At 34.0% G+C, this 18,060-nt stretch overlaps 1 protein-coding gene across 17 annotated transcripts in view; it reads left to right on the top strand.

Annotated features, from left to right (window-relative positions):
* DIP2 (disco-interacting protein 2) overlaps positions 1-18,060 on the top strand; it is a 617,293-nt gene that overhangs the window by 577,104 nt on the left and 22,129 nt on the right. For 13 of the 17 annotated variants that reach the window (XM_074119216.1, XM_074119212.1, XM_074119214.1 and 10 more), the window contains 3 exons: positions 8,235-8,363; positions 12,722-12,875; positions 16,800-16,957. In XM_074119216.1, the coding sequence (XP_073975317.1) occupies positions 8,235-8,363; positions 12,722-12,875; positions 16,800-16,957 (441 nt within the window). The remainder of the gene's footprint in view (positions 1-8,234; positions 8,364-12,721; positions 12,876-16,799; positions 16,958-18,060) is intronic. The other 4 variants (XM_074119213.1, XM_074119204.1, XM_074119206.1 and 1 more) reach the window with 1 other exon arrangement.

Here is an 18,060-nt window from a genome sequence, read left to right as displayed (position 1 = left end):
AACTTTTAACATCTATCTGATTGAAGATTTATTTTAATGAATGTAAATATTTGATTAGGATTTTAAGTATCTAAAAACATCCATTTCTAGAACATTATTAAACATTCAATTTCGGGACAGTACAGTGTTGCATCTGTTAGTTTAAACATTCAATTTCGGGACAGTACAGTGTTGCATCTGTTAGTTTAAACATTCAATTAGAAGGTGTAATAAAACAATCTTACAAACTAATTAAAACGATAGCATTCAAGAGACAATTGCTAATAAAGTAAATTAAAATTCACTAGGGACTAGAAATAAAAATAAAATAGTCGTCTCCTACTATCTAAAGTTTTCTTGGTTGTTCAGGTGTTAGTAATTGTGTTGGCAAGAGCTGCTTTTATGACGTCGGCACTAGACGTGTCTGCCTTTCAAATAGCCTAATGGGTTTCTTAGAACGGGCACCACTTCCCTCGAATTGTTGTAATTTTTATGCTTAATTTCGCTTCAGCGTCAACATTAGAGAAACATATTTATACATTTTATTTAACGATGGTTTTATGTATTTAAATACACTTAATGTAATTAATTATTAAAATTACAACAGAATAACACTTCTGTGCTGTCTGATAAAATGTAACTTAACCTACATAGTATCTTTTCTAGCGGCGTTACTGTAAACTCTAATGATTCTATTGAATAAGGTTTTCCGCTGCAGAGTTATTCCTTTTTCAAATTCTTTTTTCCTTTTTGCAATTTTCCCTGAAAAAAGAAAATTGTATTTTTGGAGATTATTATATTATGAAACCAGGGTTAAGTATTTTTTTTGACTGGTTGGCTATAATAACTAACTTCGCTGCAGTTACAATTCCTCCATTAGCGATTAAAAAAGTTAAAAACTTGTAATTTACTCTAAATGATGGAGAAACGCTATTTATTTACTAAAAGAGTTAATCTCACCAATGATTAATTCATTCTATTTGAATTAATTGTGAAGTCGAAGATTTGAGTTGCTCTAAAGTGATATTTAATTGAATGTCTCAGTATTTACTGTTACATTAATCGTGTTACCTTTTCTAATTGTTATTATTATAATTTTTTTTAATTTCAGGAAATGTTAAGCAATGTTCTGGTCAAGTTCACTCTACTAATCGTGACATATTGCATAGCTTAATAATTTCTAATAATACTATTATGTCCCCCTCAATCGTATTTTAACAATTTATTTACTGAGTGGCTCTCTAATTACGAGGGTCGTTTGAAAAGTCCGTGCAAAAATAAAAACTACTTAATTTTTTGGGGTAAACCTTTTTTATTTTTCAACATAGTCTCCTTTTAGGCTTATACACTTCGTCCAACGCTGCTCTAGTTTGTTGATCCCTTCCGAATAATAGGATTTGTCCAAGTCTGAAAAATAGCCATTCGTTTCTGCAATCACCTCCTCGTTTGAATAAAATCTTTTTCCCGCCAGCCATTTCTTCATATTGGGGGACAAATAGTAGTCCGAGGGAGCCAAGTCTGGAGAATAGGGGGGATGTGAAACGAGTTGGAACCCTATTTCCATTAATTTTGCGACCACAACTGCTGAGGTGTGAGCTGGTGCGTTGTCGTGATGGAAAAGGACTTTTTTGTGGGCCAATCGTGGGCGTTTTTCTTGCAGCTCGGTTTTCAAACGTTCCAATAACGATGAATAATATGTACCTGTAATAGTTTTACCCTTTTCCAAATAGTCGATGAGGATTATTCCTTGCGAATCCCAAAAGACAGTCGCCATAATCTTTCCGGCCGAAGGAACGGTCTTCGCCTTTTTTGGCGCAGATTCCCCCTTGGTAACCCATTGTTTAGATTGTTCTTTGGTCTCAGGAGTGTAGTGATGTATCCATGTTTCATCCACAGTGACGAAACGACGCTTAAAGTCCTGCGGATTCTTCTGGAACAGCTGCAAACCGTCCTTGCAACACTTCACACGATTTCGTTTTTGGTCAAGCGTGAGCAATCGCGGCACCCATCTTGCGGATAGCTTTGTCATGTCCAAATGTTGATGCAAAATATTATGTACCCGTTCATTCGAGATGCCCACAGCACTAGCAATCTCACGCATCTTCACTCTTCTGTCATCCATCACCATATCATGGATTTTATCAATGATTTCTGGAGTAGTAACCTCAACAGGGCGTCCAGAACGTTCAGCGTCACTTGTGCCCATATGGCCACTCCGAAAATTTTGAAACCACTTATAAACTGTTCTAATCGAAGGTGCAGAGTCACCATAATGTTTATCAAGCTTCTCTTTAGTCTCCTGAGGCGTTTTGCCTTTCATAAAGTAGTGTTTAATCAACACACGAAATTCTTTTTCGTCCATTTTTTGAAAATCACTCGACTTCCTCGATTCAAACGAATGCCAAACACAAAGAAATAGACCGATCTGGCTGAAACTTGGTGTGTGTTCTTCCAAGAGATGCTACTAACTAAACATAACGTCGATACGCGCCAGTAGTGCTATCTCTCTGACTTTGCACGGACTTTTCAAACGACCCTCGTAAGATAGCAATTAAAATTGTTTTCATAATCCGTCCCAAATGTATCCGCGGAATATCCTGTTTTAAAAAGCCAATCCACTCGAGCCTCTTTCGATATAAGTGGAGGGCAAGGTTTGTAATCAGTTCCAATAAGTTTTCTTTTTTTAAAAACAACATTCACCCTCCTTAAAAGATCATCAAGTATCCCTTGTATCTTCTTCAAACTCTTCTTTTGAAGATTCTTTTATTGCTAGTAATCTTCTATTCGAACCCAAAGAACTAATTTAAATAATCTTAAGTTACTTAAGCTTCTTAGTTATTGCTGTTGATAAACCAATTTACTTTTTATCAAAAAGGATGTTTACTTTTTTAATTTTTTCTTATAATTATTTAGAATTGAAGTGGTCATTACCACAGTTTTTGCCCTAGTTTTCTAATTAGTAACATCAAACGTTGTCGGAAAAATGGTTGCTATTAAGGCGAACTTGAAGAACTGAAAGTAATAAGTAGATAGCTAATTCCGCTAATGTTTAAAATTGCTGTTATAACATTTTTATTTCTTTCTAATTATATTCTGTTTTATTTTAACGAGTGTTTAGGGCATAACATTCTGTGCAACCTCAAGTTCTTTCAGAAAGGAAGATAAAGTATCTCGTAACTCTATTCAAGTCTAAAATTTCATATAAATAGTATGTGCACTAGTTTCCCTAAGTAGGTAATTAAAATAAATGTTAATTATAATGCACATTATTATTATTTTTGTTTAAGTCTCTTTATTTAATTTACAACTTCCTTTTGGCAACAAGTAAATCGGATTACAATACATAGATAAAAATGGCTTGAAAGATTTGAATGAGGGCCATCCAACGATAACCATCTTGAGTCGACTAAAACAAGATGCCGTTGAAGTGAATTCGAAGGATGTCCTTTTTTATCATGCGATCAGGTGATCGCGAGGCCATCGACGCTTCGACGAGAATTTAAGGGAAGCGTAGTTTGGGATAGATTGTTTATGAGCGGGTTGAAGGGTTGGAAAAGTTTGGGAATGAAATTTGGTGTAACGGAATTTGGCTAGCTCAAGGACAAAAGGGATTTTTAGGTCAGTGTGGATGGTGTGATTGCTTACGTAGAAAGGAACGTTTAGCATTGTGCGTAGGATTTTCGATTGAAGGGATTTGATGCGGTTGAGATTGGGTAACGCTTTGCAGCACCCGTACAGTTCAAGTCCGTATGTCCAGATTGGGGGCTAGTAGAGCTGTGTAGAGTTTCTTTTTGTTAGTAAGAGACAATTTGGAGCGTTTGTCGAGGAGTCTTTTGGTCATTCGGTAACGTAACTAAAGTTCCTGTCGCTTGAGTCGAGTATGGGGGTTCCAAGTAAGGCGCTTGTCTAGGAAAAGTCCAAGATAACGCACCTTATCTGCCGGAGGAATAGGAATATGGTTCAGATAGATTGTTGGGGAGTACCTTGTGATTGAGGGAAAAGGTTGCACATTATTTGTACTCGAAACTTAAAAATATCAAAACAATTAGAAACCCTTTGTTAAAAAAAAAAAATCCTGTAGACAATTATTGAATAAGTAAAATATAGGAATATTTTGGAACATTCTATAAAAGTTTTTTGGTAACTGGCACTAATTGTTTAAGGGTTTTTCCTTTTTCTTATTTCCAAATTGTCGCCAAAGTTCGGAGTGAAAACTCATGTCCTATGAAGTACAATAAGCCAAACCACCAATGGAAGTTGGGCGTCCAAAGTAGTCATCAACAATGTCTCGAAGTGTTCCCCGTAGTCCTCGCGGAGTGTGTTCATAATAAGTAACATATCACGCGGAACGTGTTATTTCTTTGAACCTCCACTCCTCGTCGGAGTGAGGCAGCGAACTCATTCGCATACCTCTTGAATTCTTTTCATGTACATACTTTATACTTCCTTTTACATTGCCCGCATAAATTCCTTGTTCATATACTGTCAGATATTTTCGTATTCCAGCCATTTGTGGCACAAAGAAAAATTGTCTGACCTAACCTTTTCAAATATACATTGCCATCTACATCATAGACATATGTATGTAACTTCCAAGTTTCTGCGCATAGAATTTAGTTGCTATTTTATTCAGGAGGCTAAAACTTGCAGCCAATAATATTTGGGCATTAACTAACTGGTCTGAAAATTATTCTCGACAAACCGCTGGGATTCATTTCTCTATTTCCGCTCAGAGCAATAGCTGTTTCCCCTTTGGTTATGATTGTCGAGACAAATTTGTGATTTCTGTTTGTATCTCAGAACTGCTTATTTAATCCGATTTGAAGTTAAAGATTCATTTTGCTTGGCTAATAACATTCTCTTTTGCAATTTATTTATTTCATAAATCATTTTTAGACGTCGAATGTTTTATTGTAGAAAATTAGAGTTAAATATACCGATTTTTTTGTACACTTTAAGTTGTGTCGACAGCTGAGGTAATTGGTGCTCGGAACTCTTCATGACGAATATTAAAAAAATAAAATAAAAATTGAAAGGAATATAGAAATAAAAATAATACTTTAATAAATAATTAGATATTTTTAATTATAACAGTTAAAAAGGTTATAGTGTTACCTTATAGAAATTTAAAATGGATTCTAGTGATTCCTGTTTAGTTTTCTTTTTTAGTTAATAACCCTAATGGTTGCAGAAAAAATATAATATTTAACTCGAGTGTAAAGTATTTTCCTCACACGCCTCGCTTCGCTCGCTCGTGCGTGCAAACCCTGCCTCGTGTGAGGAAAAGTACTACTTTCCACACTTGTTAAAAAAATAACTATTATCTCAATTGGTTTCAGTGTAAGGAGAAATTTTTGTGCTCATCTCCTAAGAATTTTTAACATCATTTTCTGATTGACAATTATTAAGGTAATCAAAAAGATAACACAATTCACTATCTACGACCTTCAATATTACTGAGATTTGAAACCTTAATTGAGCCAGTGTAACTCAAGCATTAATTACTGAAGTAAAAGGGAGAAAAACAAATCTAAATTCAAATAATTTAAATTTGCTGTTATAATTAATTAAAGAATTTCTTAAAATAATAATAATAATAATCATAATCTATATGTAAGTTAATCAAACAGTTTACAAATATATCAGATAAGTTTAATTGTCAAATCATTAAACAAATAAAATTATTAGTTATTGGAAGGTTTCTAAACTGTTCTCTTTTGTTTTATATATATTATCTTGTTTTATATTTTTTTTCCAAGTCCAAGTTCATATGAAATCAACAAAAATCAGTAGGACTTTAATTCTACAATTCCTTGAGTCCATCACAATTAGGTGGGTGATTAATCAATCCTAATTACCATTAATTGTTACGATGCAACTTTTCAAATTTATTACTTTCGTTTTGTATATAATTTTCTTACTGACATGAGTCCTTTATCTTATAATACTTGTTCTTGGTCGAAGACGACAATTTTAATATATGGGAAAATTCAGCGATTACTAGATATTTTTTTATTTGACTCGTTAGAGATATTTTATCCAATAGGCGGTGTTTTTTTTCTGTATTAGTAGGGCCCCCTGACCCGATCACCTTGTTAATTGGTCCATTGGAAATGTTTTATTTCTTAATTTAAATTAAAATAATCAGAAAATAGAAAGATTTAGTTTCTCTGACTAGTTTTACTACTGAAATTAACAGTAACTCCTTCCAATGTCTACAAATTGTTTAAAGTTATCTGTAAGTAATGTTTTTATTTTGTCTGTTCGTAATTACACCAGTAAATATCTTTAATTATTAGGTAGAGAAAAGGTAAGTACAACTAGCTAATGTAAACTATCTCAACACCACTGTTTACATCCTTCGTTCTTTCAAGATTACTAAGATATATAATATTGTACTTATCTGTAATTAACTGCGGAATTCAATTATAATTTTAATAACAGTCTCGTTATATTATAGGAAGGTTATTGGGTCTCAAAATTGCACACTTAGCTTTTAGTTTAAACTTTTAATTTTCAGTTACTGCCATCTCTGTTTCTTGATTATCCCATTTCATCGAATAAGTGTTCTCTTATTTTTCTAAATATTTATTTAATTAATTTGTGAAAATAAATAAATATTATTTTTCTTGTATTTTAATAGGATTTACACCAATTAAAGTTTCCTATTACCGAAAAAATAGTTCTACCATGTTTCAAGGTCTTGCCAATCTTCTTTATACTTAGATCTTTAGCCTTCTACCCCTACCGTGTCACCGTCCATCCACTGTTTTCTAGTTCTTCCGCGAGGTCTTCTCTTCAATCTCCGCCATTTTTTCTGGCACTTCCTCATGCATACCAATCTAGTCGCCGGGTCATTGCAGGCTTTGACTCTGAATTTCCTCGTTTGGAATATTCACAGTTTCGGGGGATTTAACTACTTCGGCTCCAAAAATTCATTTCTATTGTCATAAGAGTCTCTTCCCTACTGGTAATCGCCAGACATTCCAATACATGTTGAATAAATTCGGAAATTATTATTTTGTTCTATAAAATGCAAAATATTAGTTCTTATTTTCAAACGAATAATAATAATTTCTAAATGAAGTTAATTTTTTTTAATTTCACAACTGCAGTACAAGTTTCTGAAAACAAGTGAAGCTGATACAACATGATTCATTGTATGAATAGCATGAGAGGAGAATCGCTCAATGGTGAAACTCCATAAGAAAAGCATTTAACTATTATGCATTGGCACTTACTTCATTTAGAAAATCATTTAACCACCGGCGCTGTAAACGTCTTGAAGGATTTCCTGGACATATAGTAAATTGGGAAACTGGATGATTATGATTTGAGGAAATTGAACCATCGAACTTGGCGTAGCGGGAAATTGCAGCTTCAGAAACGTAGGGAACAAGAAGTTCTCGATGCCATTAGAGTTAGATACAATGTAAGGAGCATTAGCGATTCGACGCAGTGTTTTAGACTGGAAGGATTAGATTTTATAGATACTGGAAGCTTTGGCTGAGTCCCAAAGTTCCTTTCCGTAAGTCCAGGCAGGTTTCAGTATCATGGTGTAGATAAGTCGTTTGTTGTTTATTGAAGTTTCCATCGTTTGTCGAGAAGTCTAGAGATAAGTTTGAATCATCTGTTTAGTTCTTTCCGTTTGAGTCTAGTTTGTGGATTGCAGGTTAGGCGTTTGTCCATGAAGTGTCCTAGGTAACTAACACAATCTGTTGTGGGAAGAGAAGTGAGGTTTATGTAAACGAGTGGAAAGATAAATTGTGATTAAATAATGTTTAGTTGATGTCGTTGAATTGCACAAAAATTGCGATTCCAAATTAATTAAACAATGCAAAACCTTTATAATATTCATGAAAGCCTGTGGTAATGGATTGGTATTGCGGTAACACTTGTGAAAGGTAATCCTTGTCAAGTGGGTTCCTTTATGTAAATGGAAGCGACCAACACCATAAATACCACAACCACGGCCTCTAATGGCCAGCTTTAGTACAGTCTGCAAACGGGCCAGAAAGAAGTAGCCCAGTTCTGGTGTAGATAGGAATGGAAAATGGACTAGTTGGACGCCTGAGCTGTTTTAATATAAAGACTTACTTTTTCTACTTCGCGTCTTGGATCGGAGTTCGACATCCGTTCCAATAAAATTTGAATAGATTTCTGGAGCTTTATTTTGGCAATGAATAAATATTAATTATTATTGTAAATGAGAGATTTTATGTATTATTGTGACATTCGTTCTTGTTATGTTACAGAAGTTCGGCAGGAGGCTGTACAGCAAGCTCTTGCAGCCATGCAGGGCCGACCCAAACCTTCACTACCGATGCCATCCAAAAGAACCTCTGTTATGGCCAAAAGTCCGGACAGGGATAGGCACGATTCAGGTGAGTTGTCCGTCTTCTTTCTTATCAATTCGCTGCACTTAAATTGGCTAAAGTTATCCCAGGTTTGTTGTCAAATATAAGTCTTTTATGGGGGTGTTACAGCGATCCAACTTGGCGATCAATAACCTCTCCAGACTCTTACTTTAATTTCTCGAAATTCTTGGACTCCAGTCAGGTGTTTTCACTTCTTGCTTCCTTATCATAAACTCTATATCTTTCTGCGTATTGTCTATATCAGTGCAATCGGCATGCAGAGGCCAAGTGTAAACACTTGAAACTATGCTGAGGTGGCTTTTCGTGCCTCGCGTGTGGTCTTATATAGTAAGAAATACATAATACCAATAATAAAGAAGGACCGACGCGACTAACAAACATATGTACCTTAATTATTAGATTCTCGAATAAAATCCAATGTTTAGACCGAGTAATCAAAGCTGTACCAAAATGCATCTTAGCTTTGTGGTCCTATCCTCTACTCGGCTATTGTGGCGCCTGCAAGTTGGTGCAAATCTATGTACTTTAAGTGTGCCGCGAAATACGGAGAAGATCTTCGCGCTTGGATAAGAAAAGGTTGAAGAGCACGGCCCTACATTACTCATTACCTTAAAGGATTATCTGAAAGGAAAAATTTGAAAAAATTTTGAAAATTATACTTTTTATAATATTAAAAAGTAGTTTTTCCAGCTTCTTTATGCAGCTTCAAATTGGTCAGTTTCACTTTTACACATCACATATTTACCTTATTCGACCCTGTGGTAACGAGAGACTGAGTTTAGCCATTCGCAAAATCACGACCAACAGTTTGCTAACTATAATTTTAGGGAAATTATTTGTTTATAATGATTGAGAAAATATTCCATTAGCTCCAAATAAGTGAAAAGATTTCTTTTCGACATTATCAACTTTTTGTATTTTTAGACACTGGACTACTTTGAACAAATAAATTATCTTTTGTTATGCAGAAGCTTAATCGTTAAATTGATTAATCGTTTCCATTTAGTTTAAGAAATATTTTAATTTAATTTGCTTTTAATTCCTTTTGAAAATATTGCGATTTTTTTGCTTTCCAGTTTCGGTGCACATAATATCTCTTAGCTCTATTTTTGCTTTTTTTAACTCGTTCTAGTGATAACTTTACATCCCATAAATATCTAAAAGAAGTAAAATATTAAATTTCAAAAAGCCCTTATATTTTCCAATAAGTTCACATGTGTTAGAGCAGCAACCCAGCTTCTGATAGAAATTATATCGTCTGGCTGTTCTAGATTTATAGCGGCAAATTTACTTTCAGTAAAGCAATACGTGTATAGAATCATTTTAAGTGTTCAGTTGTAGCCACGTATGTTACACATGTTATCAATTTTATTAGAAAAAACACAAAACAAAAAACAAATTTATGAGCTTAATATTTAGAAAGCAAACCTTGAAGCAAGACAACGTACAAAACCTTTCTACTATTTTTTTAAAAAAATGTTGCCCTTTTATAAACATTTATATGGAAACATGCTTTACCTATTTTCATTTTATTGTAATGGTTATTTTACCAATACCATGAATGTGTGCGCTTCATGCAAGTTATTGATATTTTTGTCGGATAATAAGAATTTTTAAACGAAATTTCAAATTAATTTTCATATCAAAAACGGCTTTAAGCTTCACCTAATGAAACGTCTCCCTTAGGACTGTCAAGCTGAACTGATCCCTTCTCTTTTCAGCAATTTAAAATAAAAAAGGCCACTTTGATGACTATTTGAATTAGATTGTTATTCAATATTTTTTTAATCTCTTATTTAAAGTAAACTTCATATTCTGGTTTTGTTAATTCCGAATATTTAAAATACAAGTTTTATGGACTAGATTGCTCTTTTAAATTAACATTATTAGCCTTAAATTCTATTTTAGAACTCGAAAAAAAATGAATTTTTAACGCTGTCTTTTCTTTTAATAACCCACTAAAGACTATAATGAAAGTTACATCATCTAAATAATTATCTAGGAAGCAGTTCATCATTGGAATAGAACTTAAAAACATATAACAGAAGCGGCGATTGCTAAAAGAATTTATTATCACTGGATTATTCTAACAAAAACAGGCGTCAAATGTTTCTTTTGCTTATTTTAAAATATACAATTTAATTACTGTTCATTATTTTTGGTGACTGATTCACAGTTTCAATAGGATGAAAAAATAAACATGGACTCCAGTCCACGAACAGACAAGCCAGAAGACACACCAACCCTCTAATGATGTAAAACAGTATATTGTAAATTAGCCCTGAAGATGACCTGGTCCCTTAGGTCGAAAGCTGGGCATAATAAAGTTTACCATGACTGAAACTGGCATTTATTTTTCATCCTATACAATTTATATAGAACGCGAAGATATTGAGATTATGAGTGAATATCCGCGAACATCAATGTTTTCAAAGTAAAACTGTGCAACATTGTGGTGGACAAACCATCATCAGAACGTCGCTTTAATGGTACGTAGGGGAGCCCTAACCCTTTCACCCTGCCAAATTTTATTAAAATTGGGCTAAGATTTACAGAGTAATTAGTAATAATAATTTTGGAGGGGGCCTTACATAAAGGGGGCTAACTCCTCTCCCATTCGATGTACAGCGTCGAGACCCCCAAAAGGCACATCTACATAAAATTCCGAATCGAATGACACCTCATTCATGAAAATCGGTTCCCGCGTTTAGGCGCTACGTTGTTTACAAAAAAGGTAACAACAACAACAACAACAAGAACATTTTCTGAAAATGCCGTTTTTGCCCATTTTCAGCAACTTATTTCTCGAAATCTATTAGATCTAGGATGTTGCAAAAACATTATAGCCATAAAGGAGAAATTTTAAAGAAAATTTGGGAATTTTATCTGTTCTAGTAAAAGAGAAAAAAATTGTCAAATTTGGGTGTTTTTCAACGTTACGCTTTTTCGTGCATTTTTTAACGATCAACCCTTATACAACTGTCCTACCGGACAGTTTTAATGTGCTCACGTTTAACTTTTCTGTACAGACCGCTAAAGTACTGTGGTGTTAGCCTGTTAGTTATGTTTAGCAGACAAAAATTCTGTCAGTTACTTTAACGATCACTATGACTAACAGTTAATGTGTAGCTGTTAGCTATCTTGCCTTGATAAACACATAACTTGCAGTTAACACTTAACTATTAGTCAAATTTAACTTGACTGAGCATTGATAAACTGGCCCTTAGTCTAGTAAATAGATTCCGGAATAGATTCCCCAACTTACTCGCTAGGAGGACGTCATCCTTAGAGAAGACCAAGTGCAGAAGGTTGAGATACATAAAAGATCGGTGTTAATTTATTTCTGACTAAAATTATTTGTTGAGTTTGTTCTGTTTTATCAAGGGTTTTATACGGGTGCAAGTTGAAAAATTCAAGTAGATGCTGGCTTACGTTTGAAACCTCCAGCGGCCGGTAACTTTTACAAAAAAACTACAATCATTCCTATAATTTCCAATTATAAAGAGAATTCTTTGTAAACAGTTGAAAAAAAAATTTTGCTCTAAGATAAAATCGCAGAAAATGAACAACCAATGATCCCTGAGACGAAAGTTAATAAAGATTAGCTGGGAAACTCTTGATTTATATAGATTCTCATCAGACAGTTATTGTAGAACTAGCATCAATAGCAGCATCAACTTGTACTATCCCAGCTTCCAGGCCTTTAGTATTGGGAAAAAATGTTGTCCCGCATAAGGTGACCAAGAATGCTAGCTTCATGTTATGAATTATGCAATTTCTCAACGGGTACAAAGCAAATTATCTTTTCTAACATCACGGCATAACTTGTAGCTAAAAATGTAATTAAGTCTAATCTCTTCTGCCCTTGGTATCCAGATGTCATGTTTTTCATTCTCAGTTGTAGCATTTACGTTTTTGAAAAAAGAAAAGCTTCAAAACTCTAAAAAGAAATCGAAGTGACTTTTTTACTCAGAGAAGTAATAGCGATAATAAAAGACTGAATGTTCTAAAAAAGAACTGGTCTTTTTCATTAAGGATCAATGGATAAACAGCGGTAGGTTTTGCATAAATATAATTTCTTATCTTAAACATCGATATATATATATAATCGACTTACGGGTTATAACTGAGCCCACGCTTACATATACCATTTAAGGATGCAGCTTAAATTGTATAACCAGCAACTTCCGTCACACTTCCCCTACAGTATAATATTTTACAACACAAAAGCAGACATTACCATTGTTGGAATTCAAAACAGTTTCCTGAAAAGATTTTGTTTCTTGCTTCTTTTTTTTTATACCGCCACTTTTGCGGTTCTCAAAGTTAGTTAGTTAAGTCATAATGGCCGCCTCTTTTTACAGCCTCATCTTCTGACGAAGACAGTGTGGGAGGCGACGCTCAAAGCACTCCTGAAAGAGAGCGGGTAAGAGCTCCAGCGCCTCTGCCGCCGCACAGCGACACCAGCAGTACTGGTTCCGCACGGGAAACACCGCCACAAATACATAGACATACCAGGTATTTGTTTTTTATAATAGCATTGTCACACTTTCTTACTGTAGCTGCATGTTGCCTAGTTTGGAAATTTTTTTTCATACATAACATACATTTGTGATTGGTACATGCTTCAGGATGTCGCACAATACGTAACTGTTCAGATGTTCAGAGAACCTCAACTATTATGTTATAAATCCTGACGATGACGTGCTTTTATGAACATGATCTTCCTAAGCAGTTAAATTGAATATCATAAAGACGATGTCATAGCACCGTTAGTGTAATTTATAGCATTGATAGAGAGGCCAATTCATTTATTTTGAATACATCTCTACAGCTCACTTCAAATTATTTTGGCATTATCTAAACCAGTGATGGCGAACCTATGACCAGTGGGTTAGACACTGACTTTCGCAAGCTTTTTCACAGACCCACAATTGCTAGGCAACCATTTGTTTTTTTACGCGGGTTGATTTATTTTCTAATTGTGTGGATAATTTATATTCTATCTGTATTTTTTCAATAACGCATTGACACAAAAGCAATTTAAATGCTATCTATAACCTTTAGTTTGATCATTACAGTTCTAAAACGCAAATGACAACAAATGCTTTTGTAGTATTTGAAATAAAGCAAAAGTGTTTACAAAATATCAAATAAAATGTATAATTTTACTCATATTTTGTTTGTTAAAAAAATCGACAACCCACAAAGCAAATAACCATATTTAGATTTTTCTTCAGATAAAACACACTCTTTTGTAAGGTTTTGTTCAGTAATTTTTGTAAAAAGAGACTTCCATAGCACTTGTTTCGTACCGTTTTACCCGTTAAGCCAACTGAATTTTAAAGATGTTTAGTTTTGAAAATATTCAGTTTAAAATTTGTAAACTTAACTCTTGTACAAATGGGCATTAGTGACCCAAGAGGTAGTACTAAACAAAAAAAAATAAACAAAATTTGACCCACGTCTCAAAAAAGGTCGCCATTCCTGGTCTATAAAAGTTTATGAAATATTTTAATCACCTCAAGTTTACACAATACACTCCGCTGAACTGTATGCCATTTCAAAGTTCGTATGTGTGGAATTCTATAAAGATGGGGAACTTAGTAATTACTACTGATTGTAAAAGCTCTCTCTGTCCAAACATTGATGAGTTATAATCCCAACATTGATGGTGTTGTCCTCCTGGTTCTCACTTCCGTTTTTCATCTAACCACTGAAAGAAGTTCAGTTAATTTTGTTTGAGTAAATGCACTTGCAGACTTAACTAGAAGTCAGTGAAAGGGGTGATAACCAGCACAAAATATAAAAAAATCTTATTTAGCTCCTTAATTAACGCGGAAAACATAAACAAAATTGTAGACTCTGACACCGTTATTTTAAAAATCTTTTAACCCGGAAGTAAGTTAGAGAAAACTCTTGACATCTTAGGGCAGACAATCAATATAAAAAAAAACAAGTACGAACCTTGAGACAAATGTGAGTAATTTATAGCTTACTGTAATGCTTTCTCTGGAGAATCGGAATTACAAATTGGCCAACTTGTAAGGGAATACGCAGAATTAGAAACAAAGGACTAATCACGCCCTATTCTGAGTGTAGGAGTGAATGTATGATAGGATTTCAATAATTATTGCTTCAGAACGTTAATGAAAGCAGCAGGCTTGGAAATTTGTGTTGCTATTCGCTAGTTTCTCTTCTCCGCCAACGAGAAGTGCGTAATCGTTTAACAAACATGGCCGATTAATTCTTCTTGAATCAAATTCTTCCAAATAGCGCCATGGTCACTGTACCACAATTAGATAGGCTGGCTATGGCTCTAACGCTGAAGCCCCCTCTCCCACCACATCCCAGAACACAGAGAAAAAGAAATAAGGAAAAAACCTAAGCTTAGAAAGTGTCAACAGTAAACACTTGGATCGTTGGTTAGTGTTACATCTCCATCCTTGAACCCACTTAATTGGCTAATGTTTTCAAATGAGTTTGTCTGGAAATAGAACTCCATTCGATCAATATCCCAAAGTATTTGTGCATCTTTCCTCCATCATCCACATATGGAGCGAAAAAACTTTCACCTTGAGAGAATCTTCAATATTCAATACTCAAATTTACTCTGTACTCAAATCTAACAAAAAGCTACTCTTGTAATAAGGTAGTTATTGTGCCAGTGTCTTACTGTGTTCAGTTCTAAGGATACTCGCTTAAACTATTGGACTTGAATTAGCATCCTAAGACTGACCCATCTCCAAAAAAACCTGATTATATCTAGGAAGCATTTCGTCAATAAGTTTTCACCCTCAATGCATAGCTTTGTTCTCCTTAATAATATAATGCCCTGATGAAAGGAAAATAGGTACATCTTCCAATGTTGATAAGACATTTATTTGGCTTTTAAAATACAAAATTTGACAGCCAGTGAGTCTGGTCCACAAATTACATTCATATTACAGATTACATACTCAAAAAATAAAAATCCAAATGAATTTATTAATAAAAGAGAAAAGAATTAAGACTAATAGAGAAAACTAAAATTACTTATTTTATTTAAGAACTGAATTACTACTACACTTTATTATACATCAAAATGATGACTGAAACCAATAATAATAATAATAATAACACAATAATAACAATAACAAAAGAAAAAGAAACTTAAAGAATCAAAATAATAATCAACATAGACATCTTTCAATCTAATCGATTCTTGTGAAATGATTCAATCAAAGCAATCGATATTAAATAATTATTTATGGGAAAAGGGCTCAAACTATTTTATCTACATTGTTTTATAATTTACCTTCCTAGTACAGGGGTCGGCACCCGCGGTTCTATTACCCAAATTGTGTGGCTCTTCAGCCTGTCCAAAATATATCGTATATTTTAATTTTATTGAAACAAATGAAAAGTTCATTTATTAAAGTAAAGATATTTTTTCAAAAATGATTTTAAATGTGATAAGTTTGAAATTGAATAGAATTATATTAAAACAAAGTACGTAATTATATAAAACTGCCGCCTTTTCATTCAAACAGGTTTAGTTATTATTTATTTGTTTATTTACTTTGCAATATGTGAAAATAAATATATAAAACATTTAAATGTTATTGAATATCATAAACAAAATGACCTACAGAAGTTTTTACACCATCATCCCTGCGGCTCTTAGTTAAGATGTTTGAAATTATTTAAGGAAAAATGACTCCCTACTTGAAATAGGTTGCCGACCCCTGGCCTAGTAAAAAGAAATTCCTGTCGGCCAGATTGGCGAGAATCTTTGGATCGCCCTGTTCACTATGTCAACACAATCCTCTTCCCTTCTCCTCAGATAGAGGCTGCCAATCTCATCTGAAGTTCTTTTTTCTGCTGCTCGCAACCCACTAACGTGATCCGCGGTATGCCTCGCCATGTTTATTTCATTCTAACTCACATCTGTAGCTTCTAAATTTCCATTTATCAAAGTGGATGGTACAAACTGGTTTTTAGATACCGTAGAATCAACTGCATTTTTTTTAAGATCTCCCCTCAGTTCTCATACTTTTCATTTTAGCTTTGAACGACTTATCTATGGTTCCCACCTGACGGTAACAATGATTCTTCACGGAGGTTCCAACGCTCAACTGATCGATCACTCATTCAGAAGCGCAGACTCAAATGTTCATTAATCTAATGAACTATAAAATTTGAAAAATAAATTTCATTTTATCATCATAATTTGTTATTAGAAAAATTGCATTTGTAGCTTTTAAAAAAATTTAAGATTCAGTTCAATTTTTTTGTTTATGGAAATGAATTCAGTTTCAAAAAGAATCTGTGGCACTTTATTGTTATATATATGTGCATGTTTAATTTACACTAACTGCTATAGTTAGGCATGAAGCACCATATATGTAACAAGAAGTGATCAAATAATGTACCAATATATCTTTTTTTATTGAAAAATAGATTACAATTTAGGCTTCCAAACGGTGGTTCTGGACAGACTGTGTGGGAAGAGAGAAGTAACGACCAGCAGCAGCATAGAGATGAAAGGCAAAGAGAGAAACAAAGACAAAAACAGGAAATCACTGATCTGGCTGATGTCATGCACAATCTTAGGCCTTGTAAGTTCAAATGTCTACTAATAATATATTCTTTTCTATTTGACATAATGAGGAGTGAATTTTGTTTTTTAAGTATTGAGTAATCCTTCAATCTGGTAAGGAGTACCTTGTACATCGACTTCCGCAGCAAATGCTAGTAGTCACCTGATGGTCTAAAACTGTACGGAACTATTGACTTTAACTACAAGCATACAACTAATTTTTTTTAAAAACGTTGAGATTATCTGTTGGTAATTACTTCGATTCAATTGTTTATTGCCAATTTTAATTTTTATGGAAGCTTCAGCTTCATTTATTGTATTAATAGAGACGATAGATAGACTAAACGCTAGTCTAGGATGGGCTAACCCACAGTAAAAGCAAAAGACAGCTAATTTTAACGACAAATTTATCTAGTTTTCTTAACGTTAATTCTATAAACTAGTTTTTCTTTTACTCGGAATGAATTCCGTTATGAGATGTAATTAGTGTCGTTATAGTAGTGTTGTTCAAAAGCTGAACCATAAGGCTATAAGGTTCGTGCCTTAAGCGCTCTAACTCCTAGGGCTCAGCGGGAGACTCGAGTCAGAGCTCGAGCTGAAGCCTCATAGAGAGCTTGGCGAGCCTCCGAGGCTCGGCTCAAAAGGCTCGAGCTTTTTTTTTTGTTTTTTATATGAAGCATTTTATTTGTAATATTAATAAATTCATTTCTTAAAATGCAACTAATGAATGTTTCAACATATTTTTGTATAAATGAATACAATAATTTTTAAAATGTTCATTGTTCATTGACTACTCGTCATTCCTTAAGAATTTTAAAAGGTTTGTGGGCCTCCAACTTGCTTCACGGCTCGAGCTTCGAGGGCTATAAGGCTCGAGCTCTGAAGGCTCAAGCCGTAAAGGCTTGTATCGAAGCTCGACTCGGTTGAGCCTTCAGCTCGAACCTCAACTGAACAACACTACGTTATAGCCTGAGATTTGTCGCTAACTAAAAATTTTACTGTATAATTTTACAAATTACTTGGATTCTAGCAGCGCATTTTTACTTTATAGTTTCACAAAACGCCAATATAATGGTATACATTTGAAATAAATTAGCTTATTCCAATACGAAATGAGGGAAC

Source organism: Rhodnius prolixus, unplaced genomic scaffold (genome assembly GCF_049639745.1).
Source record: "Rhodnius prolixus isolate KJV_2025 unplaced genomic scaffold, Rpr scaffold_2, whole genome shotgun sequence".
Lineage (NCBI taxonomy): Eukaryota > Metazoa > Arthropoda > Insecta > Hemiptera > Reduviidae > Rhodnius > Rhodnius prolixus.
Note: the sequence above shows the minus strand (reverse complement) of the source record. Positions and strands in the feature narration are given on the sequence as shown.